This window comes from Festucalex cinctus, chromosome 1, assembly GCF_051991245.1.
Source record: "Festucalex cinctus isolate MCC-2025b chromosome 1, RoL_Fcin_1.0, whole genome shotgun sequence".
NCBI classification, from domain to species: domain Eukaryota; kingdom Metazoa; phylum Chordata; class Actinopteri; order Syngnathiformes; family Syngnathidae; genus Festucalex; species Festucalex cinctus.
The window spans coordinates 5,542,261-5,558,990 of record NC_135411.1 but is presented as its reverse complement, the minus strand read 5'-3'; the positions used below and the strand labels follow the sequence as shown (position 1 = coordinate 5,558,990).

Sequence of the window (16,730 nt, the reverse complement as noted above, 5' to 3'; positions counted from 1 at the left end):
TCTGTGCAATAGCAGCATCCTCACGTTAGCATCTTCATGTTAGCATGTTCTTATTGTAGCTTCACGTTAGCATCGTCACGCCACGCAACAACCGCACGACAATGAAATATTAAAGACACTTCAATCCAATAAAAGCTTTTTTTTTAATCCACTTTCCCATAAAAAATACATTCATACACATTTTGCGCATTTTACAAAACAAAGTAAAAAGAAAGCGTCACATTTGATCATCCAGACAAGTCACATGGCAAATAAAAAAAAAAAATGAACAAAAGTAATACTTGTGAGTGTTTGCAAAAAACAAAAACATTTCAACAATTTGTCATCATTAAAAATAAAAATAAAAATAATTTTTTTTTAAAAAACATATGGTTTTATTGGTCCACAGTTAAAAAAAAAAAAAAAAAAAAAAAAAAAGGGCCTCTGTGGTCAACGTCTGCAACAAAAAACACTTTTTGCTTTGTCAACCTCGCCAAGTGGAAACAAACAAAGAACAAAGAAGGACCGCCCCGTCGCACGCTTGTCGTCTTGCACAAGTCGCGCCTTTGTTAGCCTTTAGCTTAGCTTATGTCAGCGAGATGAGCCAAACGCCTTCAACAATCAAGTCCCCATTCAAGATGCTATTTTTTTTTCCATCAAGTTTTTTTTTTTTTAGAAATAAAGAGACCTCTTACACGATTAGTTTTGGACCCCAAAAAATCATAACTTTAACAGATGTATTTTTTTCCACCCCAATTAAAAATTCTAATTACTAAATAAATGTCAAATTTTTTTAAGAGGAGGGAAAGTAGCAATCTTACAAGATTTATGTCCTCTTTTTCCAGATTTAATTTTTTTTAATAGAAAACTGCAAGACAGTTTCTTCCCCGTTAATTTTTAGTTCATATTTCTTCTAGAGAAAAGGTTGCAAAATTAAGAAATTATGGGTGATATTTTTTTTTTTTTTTTTCGAGAAGTCATAAAACTGAGTTTTAAGTCATTAAGAAATTGGGTTTGTTTTAAACAAAAAAAAAAGTCATCATCCTATGAGATTTATGTCATTTTTTTTTTTTGCTCGAAAAAAAGTCGTTAAATTGCTAGAAAAAAACGTAATTAAAATACGAGATAAATGTCACAATTTTTAGAGGAGGGAAAGTAGTAAGCTTAGATGATTTAAACCCTCTTTTTGCAGATTTTTTATTTTTATTTTTTTAAAGAGGGAAAGTAGTAAGCTTAGATGATTTAAACCCTCTTTTTGCAGATGTTTTATTTTTATTTTTTTAAAGAGGGAAAGTAGTAAGCTTAGATTATTTAAACCCTCTTTTTGCATTTTTTATTTTTTATTTTAAGAAAACTGCCAGTCAGATTTTTCCCCCCAATTTTTTTTTAGCTCATATTTCTTCTAGAGAAAAGGTTGGAAAATGAAGAATTTTTTTCCCCCCAAAAAGTCATAAAACTGAGTTTTAAGTCATTTTTCCTAGAAAGAAATTGGGTTTGTTTTTAACAAAAAAATGTCATAATACTATGAGATTTAAGTCATATTTTTGCTAGAAAAAAAGTCATTAAAATATGAGATAAATGGCAATAATTAGAGGAGGGAAAGTAGTAATCTTACAAGATTTATTTCCTTTTTTTCCCAGATTTTTTTTAAGAAAACTGCAAGACAGATTTTTTTTCTCTCCATTTTTTTTAGTTCATATTTCTTTTAGAGAAAAAGTTGAAAAATTAAGAAATTAAAGTTGATTTTTTTCTTTCGAGAAATCATAAAACTGAGATTTAAGTAATTTTTCTTCCCCAGAAAGAAATTGGGTTTGTTTTTAACAAAAAAAAAAAGTCATAATGCTAAGTCATTTTTGCTAGGAAAAAAAAAAAAGCCATTAATATACGAGATAAATGTCACAATTTTACAAGTTTTGTTTTCGAGAAAATTTCACACCACAATATTAAAATATTACTAAGATTGGTTTTGTATTTTTCTTGAAAATAATTGGAGAAATCATCTTGTTGACAAAAAAGTCGTAACAAAATTAAAGTTGGATCTCTTTTTCTGCAAAAAAAAAAAAAATCATTTAATTGAGCAACTTTTTTTCTTCCAAGAAAATTAGGAATTTAAAATTGTTTTGTATAGATTAATTCTTAAATGTTCAAGATTTATTTATTTTTTTCCTGAGGGGAAAAAAAAAAAAAGTCGTAAAATTACAGGATGAGTCAAAATGCAGGAATTGACAAGGGGGAAACAAAAAGTCACATTTGAACACATAAATCTCTCATATTAGTAATTATTAATCTTATTTTGAAAGGTCTCGTATACATTATGCAGAAGGTTTACTACACAGTAGCAAAGCCCACAAGTGCGACCGGCACGTTCGGGGAAAAAACAAAACAAAACAAAAAAACAAACTCGGATCTTGTCTTTCTGTGAAACACGCGTTTTATTTTGGCGGGGGGTGGAGAGAGGAAATGAGCGTCTGTAAAGCTTTTTCAATAACTGCATTTCTCTGTGTGTGTGTGTGTGTGTGTGTGTTTAAGAGGACAAGGCCACTTACGTAAGGCATCAGGAAGGTCAACAGTGCACTTTTCTCTCTCTCTTTTGTTTGAACACGTACAAGCCAAAGAAAAAGTGAAGGCAACCCGCCTGAAAAGCGCGATTATTAGTGGTTCTCCCAACAAAAAAAGCCTTATTAGCGTTTTTCTTTTTTTTTTCGACAATAACAACAGGAAAGTAGCTGCTCTCCAACGACTTCATCCTCCAAGCGCAACAAATGCGAACCGACCCCCCCTCCAAAACGCCACACCCCCCACAACCCAGAGCTCATGCAAACCTCCCCCACAAAGTATTTATGCCACATCCACACGGAGTGAAGATGCTGCAATGTGCACGCCGGGCCACTAGTTGGCGATGTAACTTTTTTTTTTTTTGGAAGAGCGTAAACCGACGCCAAAACCTTTCAGCTCAAAATCAGGAAACGCTGGAAAGAAGAAAACAAGAATTCAAACCAAAGCCTGTCGTATATTTGAGAAAACGTCTTTTTTTTTTTTTGTAAGAAACAATATGATAGTAAGGACATGATAGGGGAATATTTGATTTAAAAAAAAATCAATAGAAAAAGCCTTTAAAAAAAATTGTGATTCAGTCAGATTTTTTCTTAAATTGCATTTTGTAAAAGGTGAGATTATTTTCAATAAATCATGATAGATGTATTCGTCTAAATTTTTTTTTTTTACAATATTAAGAGATTAATTAATTGTAATTTTTTTTGAAAAATATTTATTCCAAAAATTATACGTATAAAGTTGAATTTTGGAGTAAACTTTTACAAAAAAAAATTGTCATACTGCAAGATATTTTTGAGATTCGAGATTAAAATAAAACTTATTATTTCTTTATTTTTCTCTCAAAGCAAAAATGTTATTTTATCAAGAAAAAAGTATGAATAAATAATTTTTTTTAATAATCTTTTTATACTCTTTATATATATATATATATATATATATATATATATATATATATATATATATATATATATATATATATATATATATATATATATATATATATATTATGAGATTAAGTCATTTTTGTTCGAGATTTTTTTTTCCAATGAAAGAGCGAATAACAACCAGATGCAAGTTTTTCCGTCTGGACAAAAAAAATAAAAAAAATAAATAAAATTAAAAAATGTTAAAAAAATGTAATACTGCAAAATTTTCGAAGAAAGTCACTTTTTTTTTGATAAAATTTTTTTGGGAGAATTTTTTTTCCTATACATTTATAAGCGTTAAAATAATTGTTTTCCTTTCCAGCATGTCCGTGTCACTCCTCCGCCACTTCCGACTGTTGGTGTTTATTGTTTAAAATTTTTCTCTCTCGCTGAACGAACAACAAAACTAGCTTTGTGGCGTGTATGTTGTATGTCAGACAGGCTACGTCACACATTGCACATTTATTAGCTGCACCAAAAAAAAAAGTCCACCCTCCTCTTATTTTTTTCTTCTTTTTTGTTTTTTTGTTGTAAGCAGGGACCTGTAGTTCCACCTCCAAGCCTCCGGGGGGCACACAAACAAACAGCAAAGCCCTCCTCTGCTCTCCTGGCTTTCTTTTTCATTCACTCGGAGACAAAAAAAGACGGCATTCGTCCACCATGCACAAACCAGCGCAGCATCCGCAGTCCAAACACTCCTTCGCCTCCCCCGAGAAGTCCCAAGATCCTCCAGCAGGGGGGGCCGTAAAAAAAAAAAAAAAAAAAAAAAAAAAAAAAAAAAAAAGCATCAAACACCATACACGAATTTCCATCCTTTCCAGAATTTTCCGGAATGTTGCCGGCTCCAAGCTCAGCGAGTTGTCGGAGGCACTGAGTACGGTGCAAAATGAGAGCCTGCGTTTACTTCCTGCTTCCCCCCCCCGCTGACGACCGAGACGCCACCCGCCGTCGCCGTGGCCACGTCGACACGACGCGCCGGCCTCGCTGACGCCACCCACAGGCCAGAAAAAACATCCGCCGATTCGTTCCGCTTGGCCTTCCAACTCCACCGCCGCCGCTGCCAACTTAGATGTGCCGCTTCATGTGCAGGGCCAGGTGGTCCGAGCGGGAAAAACACCTGAGCAAAGGCAGGAAACGCCGTGTCACGCTCGTGCGGACGTGAACAGAACAAAGTGCTTAGCATTTCGCATTGTTTGATATGTGACATTAGCATGTAGCATTAACATTAGCATGTAGCATTTCCATACACGAGAAAGAAGAATGAAGTCATTTTGTGAAGAAAAAAAAATAGTGTCAAGATTTTATCAAGAAAAAAAAAATACGAGATTAAGATGTTTTCTAGTGGATAAAAATATGAAGTAAGATTTCATGATTAATATTTGTCTTTTAGAATATATGACTTCTGCTCCCCCGTGAAAAAAAAGTCAGGCTATTATAACAAAAGTCACTTTTTTTTTTTTTGAGAAAAATGTGAAAATCTTTCGGAACTAAAGTCAGATTTTATTCTTGGAAAAAAAAAGTGAAAAATTATCGGACTAAAGACAGATTATTTTTGGGGGCAAAAATGGAAAAACACCTGAGCAAAGAAAGAAAATGTCATGTCACGTTAGCGTGGATGCGACAGGCCAAACTGCTGAACATTTCCCCTTTGTTTGATATGTGACATTAGCATGTAGCATTAGCATGTAGCATTAGCATGTAGCATTAGCATGTAGCATTAGCATATAGCAGAGCAAAAAGTTATAAGAATGTCAAAAATATTTGTCAGATTTTATCAAGAAAAAAAAACAATTGCAAGATGAAGAAACAATTGCAAGATGAAGATGTTTTCTGGAGAATAAAAATAAAAATTCAGAGATAACTTTAATATGAAGTAAGACTTCAAGATTAATATTTGTCTTTTAGAATATATCCCCTCTGCTCCCCCATGAAAAAAAAATCAGGCTTTTATAACAAGTCCCTTTTTTTCTTTTTTCTTTTTTTTTTTTTTTTTTTAGAAAAAATTGAAAATCTTTCATAACTAAAGTCAGATTTTATTCTAGGAAAAAAAAAGTGAAAAATTATCGGACTAAAGACAGAGTATTTTTTGGGAGAAAAACAGAAAAACATCTGAACAAAGAAAGGTTCACTTTCATGTGGATGTGAACAGGCAACAACTGCTCAACATTTCACTTTGATATGTGACATTAGCATGTAGCATTAGCATGTAGCCTTAGCATGTAACATTAGCATGCTGCATTTCCATATAGCAGAGCAAAAAGTTATAAAAATGAAGTCATTTTGTCAAGATTTATTTTTTTTTTATCAGATTTTATCAACAAAAAAAATCCGAGTTTAAATTGTTTTCTAGAGGATAAAAATAAAAATAAAATAGAGATAAATTTAATATTAAGTACGATTTCAAGATTAATATTTGTCTTTTAGAATGTATGCCCACTGCTCCCCCAAGAAAAAAAAAGTCAGGCAATTATAACAATTTGTAAAGAAAAATGTGAAAATCTTTCATAAGTAAGTCAGATTTTATTCTAGGAAACAAAGTGAAAAATTATCGGACTGAAGACTGTTTTTTCGGGGAATTGGAAAATGTTGGAAAAACACCCGCGCAAAGACAGGAAATTTCGTCATGTCACGTTAGCGTGCGCATATGCGACAGGCCGAACATTTCCATTCACTTGATATGGAACATTAGCATTTAGCATGTAGCACAACAAGATAAAGTCATATTTTTAAATTGAAAAAAAAATACTTTGCAAGCTTTGAATAACGTCTATATACGTCTTTTCTATAAATATTGAGAAAATCTCCAACTTCATTTTTATTTATTTATTTTTTTTCTCCAGAACAACGACAACAACAAAAATGTTAGACTTGGTTGTCAAGACTAAACTGTTATTAATTTGTACCTGTCGCAGTGGCTGCATTTGAATGGCTTGGCTCCGGTGTGCTTCCTGAAGTGGCGCGTCAGCTCGTCGCTGCGCGCAAAACGCCACTCGCAGCCTTCCCACGAGCATCTGTACGGCTTCTCGCCTGACGCACACAAACACAACGACACGTGAGACACAAACAAACAAAAACAAACAAAATGGCGGCAAGATGTAAACAACACAAAATGGCGGTGGGATGTAAACAAACTTGAGATTGTTTGTTCAACGCTGCTGCCTAATCTTGCTGCTTGTTGGACACATACAACATACTGTAGTATGCAATGTATTATATATTTGTTCAATTTTGGTACTACACAATGCTACTGACTACTGTCAACTAGTGCGAGTTAAGCAGAAAAACGAAGCTAGGGTGCTGTGGTATGCATGCAGCTTATGTAATGTGTGTGGTGGCATTAACGTTGTGGGGGGTGCGCTCACATGGTCGGGCAAGGATGCGAGGAATGCGACTTCCTTCACTAATGGGCCGGCTGTAAACAGCTCGCTTGCGGGTCAAAGTTGACGAGGCTCACATGTGTGCGACGGCGGCGCACCGCCGCACACATGAAAGAAACGGCAAATAGCGCATTTACCATCGCGGTATTTTCCCCCGACGGCCGGCGCGCGTTCCCGGAGCGAAACGTGAGCCGTGTTTGCAGGATAAACATGGTCCGTTTGACAACATAACATCAAATGATATTTCCCTCTCTGTAATGTAAAAGTACTCGAACAAAAAAAAAAAAAAATAAATAAATAAATAAATAGCATTAGCATTAGCATGTAGCATTAGCACTGACGTTGATTCGTTTCAAGAGTCAGCTCTGTCGAATGACGTTTAAACTCTATCAAATATTACATTTGAACTAACAAAACATTTTAGAAAAAAAAAAAAGCTGACACATGACATTAGCATTTAGCATGTAGCACTAGTTCCGGCTTTAACCCATTTTGAAAGTCAATTTTGTCAAATCACATGTTGCTCGATCACGTGTTTAATTTGAGCTCATAAACCATTTTATAAAAAGTATGCCTTTACGTCAAGTTCCCATGACGCACGACGTTAGCATTTAGCATTAGCACTGACGTTCATTCGTTTCAAGAGGCAGTTCTGTCATGACATTTAGCTCTATCAAATATTACATTTGAACTAATACAAGACTTTTGAAAAAAAAAAGAACCTTAATGTCATATGATGTCATATGACATGACACACAACATTAGCCTTTAGCATCTAGCATTAATACCGGCTTTAACCCATTTTGAAAGTCCATTTCGTCAAATCACGTTGCTCTGTCAAATGTTTAGTTTGAGCCCATAAACCATTTTATCAAAAAAATATCCCTTTACGTCAAGTTCCTATGACGCACGACTTTAGCATGTACCATTAGCATGTAGCATTAACACTGGCTTTAACCCATTTTGAAAGTCCATTTCGTCAAATCACATGTCGTTCTATCATGTGTTTAATTTGAGCTCATAAACCGTGCTATAAAAAATATGCCTTTACGTCAAGTTCCCATGACGCACGACGTTAGCATGTACCATTAGCATGTAGCATTAGTACCGGCTTTAACCCATTTTGAAATTCCATTTCGTCAAATCACATGTCGCTCTATCACGTGTTTAATTTGAGCTCAAACACCATTTTATCCCAAAAAATATATATATATATCCCTCGACGTCAAGTTCCTATGACGCACGACTTTAGCATGTACCATTAGCATGTAGCATTAACACTGGCTTTAACCCATTTTGAAAGTCCATTTCGTCAAATCACATGTCGTTCTATCATGTGTTTAATTTGAGCTCATAAACCGTGCTATAAAAAATATGCCTTTACGTCAAGTTCCCATGACGCACGACGTTAGCATGTACCATTAGCATGTAGCATTAGTACCGGCTTTAACCCATTTTGAAATTCCATTTCGTCAAATCACATGTCGCCCTATCACGTGTTTAATTTGAGCTCAAACACCATTTTATCAAAAAAAAAAATATATATATATCCCTCGACGTCAAGTTCCCACGACGCACGACGTTAGCATTTAGCATTAGCATGTAGCATTAGCACTGACGTTCATTCGTTTCAAGAGGCAGTTCTGTCAACACGACATTTAAGCTCTATCAAATATTACCACCGTGCCGCTCTAGCTCTTGATATGAAAAGAAAAATGCACTGAGCTGTCTTAGAAATGCAATTATGCCATCTAGTGGCAAAAAAAATGACCTCGATACAAATGAATATCACACATTTTTTTTCACAGTGCAGTACATCCTTTTAATTTTAACTCCATTTTAGGATTTATGATGAAATGACTGTATCGACTAAAACAGGGTTCACCAATTCCGGTCCTCGAGGTCCGGACTCCTACAAGTTTGAGATGTTTTCGCCCACTAGCACACCTGATTCATATAATCGGGTCATCAAGATAACCATTTTGAGCTTTTGTATCATGTGTGTTGGTAAGTGGAAACATCTAAATCAGGGGTGGGCAAACTCGGTGCTCAAAGGGTCGGAGTCCTGCAAGTTTTGGAGGTTTTCCCGCTTCCAACACAAGCTGATTCCAATCAACAGGATCGTTATCATGCTGATGAGCTGATCATGTATCCGCTGTGCTGGAGAAGGGAAACACATCCAAAACCTACAGGACTCCGGCCCTCGAGGCCCAACCCTGATCTCAATTCTACAGGACTCCAGACTTCAAGGTCCGGAATCGGTGAAACCTGGACTTAAAAGATGCAGCCATATTTCTATTTAACATTTTTTCCCCCCACTTTTATGTTAACTCATTCCATCCCAAAAACGTATTTACACGTTTTTGGGTTGGAATGAGTAAATGACTATGAAAACTGACTGTACATTTCATTGTACATTTAGAACAGATATAAAATTTGCAATTAATCAGTGAAGTCATGTGATTAATTACGATGAAAAATTTCAATTGCCTGACACCCCTATAATGACAAAAAAAACACTGGGGAAAAAAAAAAAAAAAAGTTCGTTTCTCGACAAATTCGTATGTCAGGTGTATTCTGAGATTTGCGGTTTCATCGGGTAAAACGTGCGCCAGGTGTCGCCCGTACCTGTGTGGGTGCGCTGGTGCGCCTTGAGGTGCGAGCTCTTGGTGTACACCTTCCTGCATCCGTTGAAGAGGCACCTGTGCACTCGCCGCCTGCCGTCGGGCGACGCCTCCCCGCCGGCCGGCCCCGCCCTCTCGGCCCCGCCCATCCTGACTTTCCCCGCCGCCTGGCCGCCGGCGCCGGCCCACGCCTGCGAGACCGCCGCCGGGCCCTCCTTGGCCAGCTCGGGCGAGGACGGCGGCGTCCCGATGATGGCGGCGGCGGCGGCGCTCAGGTCCTCGGGGCCGTCGCCCAGCAGGTCGGCCAGCGAGCCGGCGGCGAAGTCGAGGGCGGGCGACAGCTCCTCGGAGCTGTCCGACGTCTCGCTGCTGGCGTCCGAGTGGAAGCAGCAGCCGGCGGCGGCGCTTGCGGCGGCGGCGGCGGCGGCCCGGCTCTCCGGGGGGTCCTCGTCCTCCCGGGCCAGCTTGGGGTCGGCCGCCTTGTCGCCGCACGCCAGTATCAGCTTGCTCCACAGGTCCTCCTGGTGGTCAAACTTGAGCTCCGACGCCGACACGTACGGCTCGGCCTGCAGGTAGCGCTCCAGCTCCAAGCATGTCTGGGTAAAAGAAAAAGAAAGAGTTTGCATTAAAGCACTTCAAGTGGTAGTGTGGCAGATACCATTATTTTCATTTAGATATCAAAAATTATATGTCAACAAGTTTTCGTGGTTGTAAATGCTGGAAATGGGGAACACTTGATGAAACTGACATAGTCGGCATTAAAGCACTTCACGATGGGCCACAATTATTACTTCATTTCAATGTCAAATCACATTCTTCAACATCAATATTTGTTTTAGTGGTTGAAATTTGTAACTGGTTCTTGTTCAAAATAGTGACATGTGGAGCACTTACTGAAATGGAAAGAGTCTGCATTAAAGCACTTCATGATGGGCCACGATTATTACTTCATTTCAATGTCAAATCAAATTCATCAACATCAATATTTGTTTTGGTGGTTAAAATTTGTACCTGGTTCTTGTTCAAAATAGTGACATGTGGAGCACTTGCTGAAATGGAAACAGTCTGCATTAAAGCAATTCAAAACGGCAAAAAATGACAAAATTTGTATTTAGATGTCAAATTTAGGTTCCTGAACGCAACAAACGTTCGAGGTTGAATTGCTCGTACTTGTTCAAAATGTTCAACCGTAGGGTGCTCACTGAAATTGAAACAGTCTGCATTAAAGCAGTTCATGATAGCAAAACATGACAACATTTTTATTTAGATGTCAAATTTAGGTTCCTGAACGCAACAAACGTTCGAGGTTGAATTGCTCGTACTTGTTCAAAATGTTCAACCGTAGGGTGCTCACTGAAATTGAAACAGTCTGCATTAAAGCAGTTCATGATAGCAAAACATGACAAAATTTTGATTTCGATGTCAAATTTACGTTCCTGAACAAAACAAATGTTACAGGTTGAATAGCTTGTACGTGTTCAAAATGTTAAAAAAAAGTGGCGCGGTGACTGAAATTGAAACAGTCTGCATTAAAGCACTTACAAATTAACACTATTTTTTTTATGTCAAATTGCATTCCTCAACTAAAAAAGTTTTAATGGTTTAAAGTGCTCGTTTTTGTTCAAAATGTTAAAACAGAGCACTCGCTGAACCTGGAGTAATCTGCATTAAAGCACTTCATGGTGTCACAAGACGATTGTTTTCTTTTTTTTGAATGTCAAATTGCATTCCAAAATGTCAAATTGAGTTTTAGTGGTCAAAATTGCTTTTTCAAAACATTCCAATGTGGAGAAATCACTCAACCTGAAACAGTCTGCATTAAAGCACTTAGAAATTAACACTATTTTTTTATGTCAAATTGCATTCCTCAACTAAAAAGTTTTAATGGTTCAAAGGTGCTCGTTTTTGTTCAAATGTTCAAACAGAGCACTCGCTGAACCTGGAGTAATCAGCATTAAAGCACTTCATGGTGTCACAAGACGATTGTTTTCTTTTTATTCGCATGTCAAATTGCATTCCAAAATGTCAAATTGAGTTTTTGTGGTCAAAATTGCTTGTTCAAAACATTCCAATGTGGAGCAATCACTCAACCTGAAACAGTCTGCATTAAAGCACTTACAAATTAACACTATTTTTTTTTTATATGTCAAATTGCATTCCTCAACTAAAAAAGTTTTAATGGTTTAAAGTGCTCGTTTTTGTTCAAAATGTTAAAACAGAGCACTCGCCGAACCTGGAGTAATCTGCATTAAAGCACTTCATGGTGTCACAAGATGATAGCTTTCTTTTTATTTGACTGTCAAATTGCATTCCAAAATGTCAAATTGAGTTTTTGTGGTCAAATTTTGTGTTCAAAACATTCCAATGTGGAGCAATCACTCAACCTGAAACAGTCTGCATTAAAGCCCTTCATGATTGAACATTTTTGATGTTAAATCGCATTCCCGAACATGAAAATCACTTTCGGCGGTTGAATTTCCTCATTCCTTTCATAACAGTCAACCGCAAGGCACTAAAAGCCCGAGAGAGTCCGCATTAAAGCGCCGCATGACGCTTGGCAGCTCTCCTTACCCATTCGTTTCGCGCCGTCGCGAGCGTCCCGACACACCCCTGAACGCAACGTTTCCAAAGCGTAAGCGGGGCGGAACCGCGCGCGCGGGCCTGTCGCGAGTCGGACGCGGAAGATTCTGGAGGCCCGACCCAGGAAAAGAAAAAAAAAATCCATGTTGCTGAAATCCGCGTGGACCGACATTCCCGATGTGACGTTCCCAAACTGCCGACCGTGGGCCAAGTGCTTGTCGATCTTTTAGCGCCATCAATTATTCAGCATAATGTGGATTGAATAATGCATTTGGAGGCACGGCTGGAAATAACATCGCACGCCGGGGACCCGAGACGAGGACGGCGGATTTGGGTGGGGGGGGTCATGGAATTGTTCTGTGTGTGTTGGGTCCATAAAAAGCTCCGGCATGAATACTGCAAGATCCACTTTGGGAACACATGGAAGTCGCTATTGTGGGTCCGGCGTGGGCCAAACAAATTCCAGATAACTGGAAGATGACTCATTAATGAGGGAATCTGCAGCGGAATTCCCAGACAAAAACGCGCAGAGGAGAGAACAAGAATGTGGACGCCGCCGAGCTCGGAGGCGCGTCCCACTCGCAATTGAAATGGTACAATCCAAAGCACGCACACTTCCTGGAATTTGGCTCCGGGCCTGCCTTGGGGGAGGTCTGACAAAAAAAAAAAGAAAAAAGCCACTTTTATTTTTCATTGAAATGACAAATAGAAAACCAAAATGAAATGGAAAGAGTATGCATCAAAGCACGTCACCATGGGCGCATTATTTCTTGGTTACGATGTGAATTCCGAATGGAAACGCAAATCAGTTGAATTCAACCTGTTTCCTGTTCCAAACAGTCAATTGCTAAAGAGCTGCCTGAAATGGAAACAATCTGAATTAAAGCACTTCACGGCGACACGTTCGTATTTCTTGAACAGACGTCAGATTGCGTTATTAAACAGCGACATTAGTTTCAAGTGGTTACAACTTCTCATTGTGGGAATGCTTCAGCATTCCCACATATGTTATTGTGATTTTTACTCTCCACACTTTTTTTTGCCGCCTAACAACTCCCACATAATACTTCTAATTTACATTGTTCAAATTTCAACTAGCTTAAAAAAATTCACACCTCCCGGGGTATATATCATCTAATTACACATTACTTACAGTATTTGCACAATTTAATATTTAATATCAACTTTTCCCCATTCATTTTCAATGGGACAGACATTGAACTTTTTCCAAGTATCACTTTCCACGCCAACTTCCTTATATATAACTTATCATCATGACCAGGTGTCTGATACTGCTCGGTGGCACAGTTGATATTGTCCAGTAACCAGGAGGTTAGAATTTCATAATTTATCTCTCAATTTACTTCGTTAGCATTCCACATGTACTCAAATCTTAGCATTCAGCTTTCAGCATTCCCACACAATTTCTACAGAAATTGCACTTAGTCTAGTTGTTGGAATGTTATTGTGATTTTTATTCTCCACACTTTTTTTTTTTTTTTTTTGCCGCGTAACACCTCCCACATCATACTTCCAATTTACACTCTTCAAATTTCAACTAGCTTAAAAGATTCTTGCCTCCCGGGGTATATATCGTCTGTTTCTACATTACTCACAATATTTGCTCACTTTTACTTGTAATATCGACTTTTCCGCATTCATTTTCAATGGGAAAGACATTGAACATTTTCTAAGTGTCACTTTCCACGCCCACTTCCATACATATAACTTAGCATCATGACCAGGTACACCGCTCGGTGGCACAGTCGGTAACGTGCATTGTCCAGTAACCAGGAGGTCAAAATTTCATAATTTATCTCTCAATTTACTTCCTAAGCATTCCACGTGCATTCAAATCTTCGCATTCAGCTTTCAGCATTCCCACGCAATTTCTCCAGAAATTGCACTTAGTCTAATTCTGGTGTAAAACAGTCTCCAACTCGGACAACTGACTCAACATGCAAGAGTCTGCATTAAAGCACTTCATCCTGGCACATGACATCATTTCTTTACGTTAAGATGTGAAATTGGACTTGTTGACTGACATTCATGAATGAAAAAAAAAAAAGATTTAATGGTTGAAATGGGATGTGTTCCTCTTTAAAGTGTGAAGAGCTGACTGAACTTGAAAGAGTCTGCATCAAAGCACGTCACAGTGGCACCGTAGTATTGCTTGGTTCACATTTCATATCGCATCAAAGCAGAATTCGTTTTCAGCAGTTGAGACTGTTCATCCCCCGTTCAAAACAGTCCAACTTTGGGAGCTAACTGAACTTGAAAGAGTCCGTATTAAAGCACTTCATTATTAGATGGCAAATTGGACTTAATTACCGACTTCCTGAACGGCAAAACTCGTTTTGTGCGGTTGAAATTGCTCGTTCCTGTTCAAAATCAACAAACATGGAGCGTTCACTCAATTATAAACAATCAGCATTAAAGTACTGCATGACGGCTTGCTAACCTTTCGCGACTTGGGTTACGTTTCGGAACCGTAAAACTCATTTGTCACGGCAGAAACTCAATCTGCTCACTCCTGTTCAAAACAGTCCAACTTGGACAAGCTGACTGCACTCGAAAGAATCTGCATCAAAGCACGTCACAATGACGTCTTCACAGTGTTCATTTAATTGTCAGACATTTCTGAAGCGCAAACTCATTTTTTTAGAGGCTGAAACTGCTCATTCCTGTTCAAAACAGTCCAACTTGTACAGACGACTGAACTTGAAAGAATCCGCAATACAGCACTTCGCCATGGACACATTATTATTTCTTTACTAAGATGTGAAAATAAAGTTGTTTATCTGCATTCCTGAATGGGAAAAAAAAAAAGTTTTGGGGGGGTTGAATTTGAATGTGTCCCTCTTTGATACTTTGAAGTGTGAAAATCTGTCTGAACTTGAAAGCGTCTGGATCAAAGCACGTCAACGTTAATCCTGCTCGATTTAGATGGAAACTTGCATGGATGGACACATGAAAATGACTTGATTTAGATGTTCAATTTCATTTCTGAGCCGCTAAACTTGTTTTCAGTGGCTGAAACTGCTCATTCCTGTTCCATTGAAAGTGTCAGAATTAAAGCACTTCGCACGTTATTTATCAATGACGTCAAAATGTACCGGAAATATCTTTCCTTGATTTCTAGCAAAATCTAAATCATCCACATTAAAGAGCTGCATGACGCCACAGGATTATTTTTAGTCTGATTTTTTATTTTTTTTTTCTCTCCACATGATGATTATTATGATTTCTTGTCAAATTGTAGTTGTTTATTTGCATTGTTTTAAAGGTTGGCTGCTTGCGCTCAAACTTCAGTTGTCAGTCGACCTGCGCGTGCACGTGTGACAGCTCCACGCGCGCTCATGTCGACCCACAACTTGCCTTGGGGGAGGTCCAAGGAATTCCACAACTACTTTTGCACGATACAATATCAAATGTTTTTTGTTTTGTTTTATTTGTGGGAATAATAAAGGCAGCTGGTAGCTGTCAGTCGACGCGCGTGCACGTGTGACAGCTCCACGCACGGAACTTGCCCGCCTTCCTTGGGGGAGGTCAGACAAGAATCGGCATTCCACTACATTTTCAAATATATTCGCATAACAAACAAACCAAAAAAAAAAAAAAAAAAAGTCCATTTCGAAACGGGAATAGTGTTAAAAACTCGCCGGCTGGGAAAGCTGTCAGTCAGCGCGCGTGCACGGATGACAGCTCCACCGCGCACGCGCACCCGCGCACGCCCGTTGATCATGCAAAGTTTGCGTCGCCAGCTCCTTCCCAGTACAATCAAGCGGCATAAAAAAAATAATAAAATAAAAAAAGCTATCAACAAGTTGGCGAATTCCGAATTCCCACACCAACTTGGGGGTCTTTTTCTTTTCTTTCATTTGTTTTCTTGCTCCAAGGGGGTCGCTTTTGGCTTACCTGCTGCCAGTACTCCTCCAGGGACGGCAAGGCGGAAAAGTATCCGGTGTCGTGCACGATCTGGAGCTCCTGGAAGATGCTGCACATGGGGATGACGTCCATCTTCAGCGGCTTGCCTGCTGCTGGTCGCTCGTGCGCATGTACACGGTCGCGCTGGTTCGCGAGCGCAGCGCAACAACCCGACTGAAGTCTTCTCCCGACTGGCAGCTCCCTCTCAACTCGCCTCTTCCTCCTCCTCCTCCTCCTCCTCTTCCTCGCGCTTACAACTCCACACCAACGTAGCCACCACGTGACGCCGTGACGTCGCACACGCCCGGCTCCAGCCAATGAGCTGCGGGGAGCGCTCGGCCCGCCCGCCGGTGCGGGGAGCGCCAATGGCGGCCCGCAGCCGGAGCTTCTGCCCGGGCCTGGTTGGCTCCGCAGCCCCGAGCGGCTCCCGCTGCTCATTGGGCCGAGCCGGGGCTATTTTTAGGCCGCTATATAAAAGCGAACAACCAGGAAGCAAAAAAAAAAAAAAAAAAAACGCGAGTGGAGGAGCGCGCGGCTTGGCGGCGAGGCGACTCGACGGAGGAACCGCGGCGCGAGCGCAGCCAGCGCATGCCGGGGACGGGCGCTCCTGTCCGGCTGCGCAGGACGCGGAAGTACCGCTGAATATTTCGTCCGCTGGAGGTCGAAACATGATTACAATCGGCTTTTCCCCCTTAACCTTCTGACATACTGACATTATGAAACATCATTGCATGCGCAATGAGGGATGTTTTTTTGGGGGG

At 39.3% G+C, this 16,730-nt stretch overlaps 1 protein-coding gene across 1 annotated transcript; it reads right to left on the bottom strand.

Annotated features, from left to right (window-relative positions):
* Positions 1-3,611: 3,611 nt before the first annotated feature.
* LOC144013802 (Krueppel-like factor 6) lies at positions 3,612-16,185 on the bottom strand. The gene is made up of 4 exons (XM_077513065.1): positions 15,961-16,185; positions 9,467-10,058; positions 6,365-6,488; positions 3,612-4,578 (listed from the first exon to the last, which is right to left on the bottom strand). The coding sequence occupies exons 1-4, from the start codon at positions 16,060-16,062 to the stop codon at positions 4,527-4,529; spliced, it is 870 nt and encodes a 289-aa protein (XP_077369191.1). The 5' UTR covers positions 16,063-16,185; the 3' UTR covers positions 3,612-4,526.
* Between the last annotated feature and the right edge of the window lie 545 nt (positions 16,186-16,730).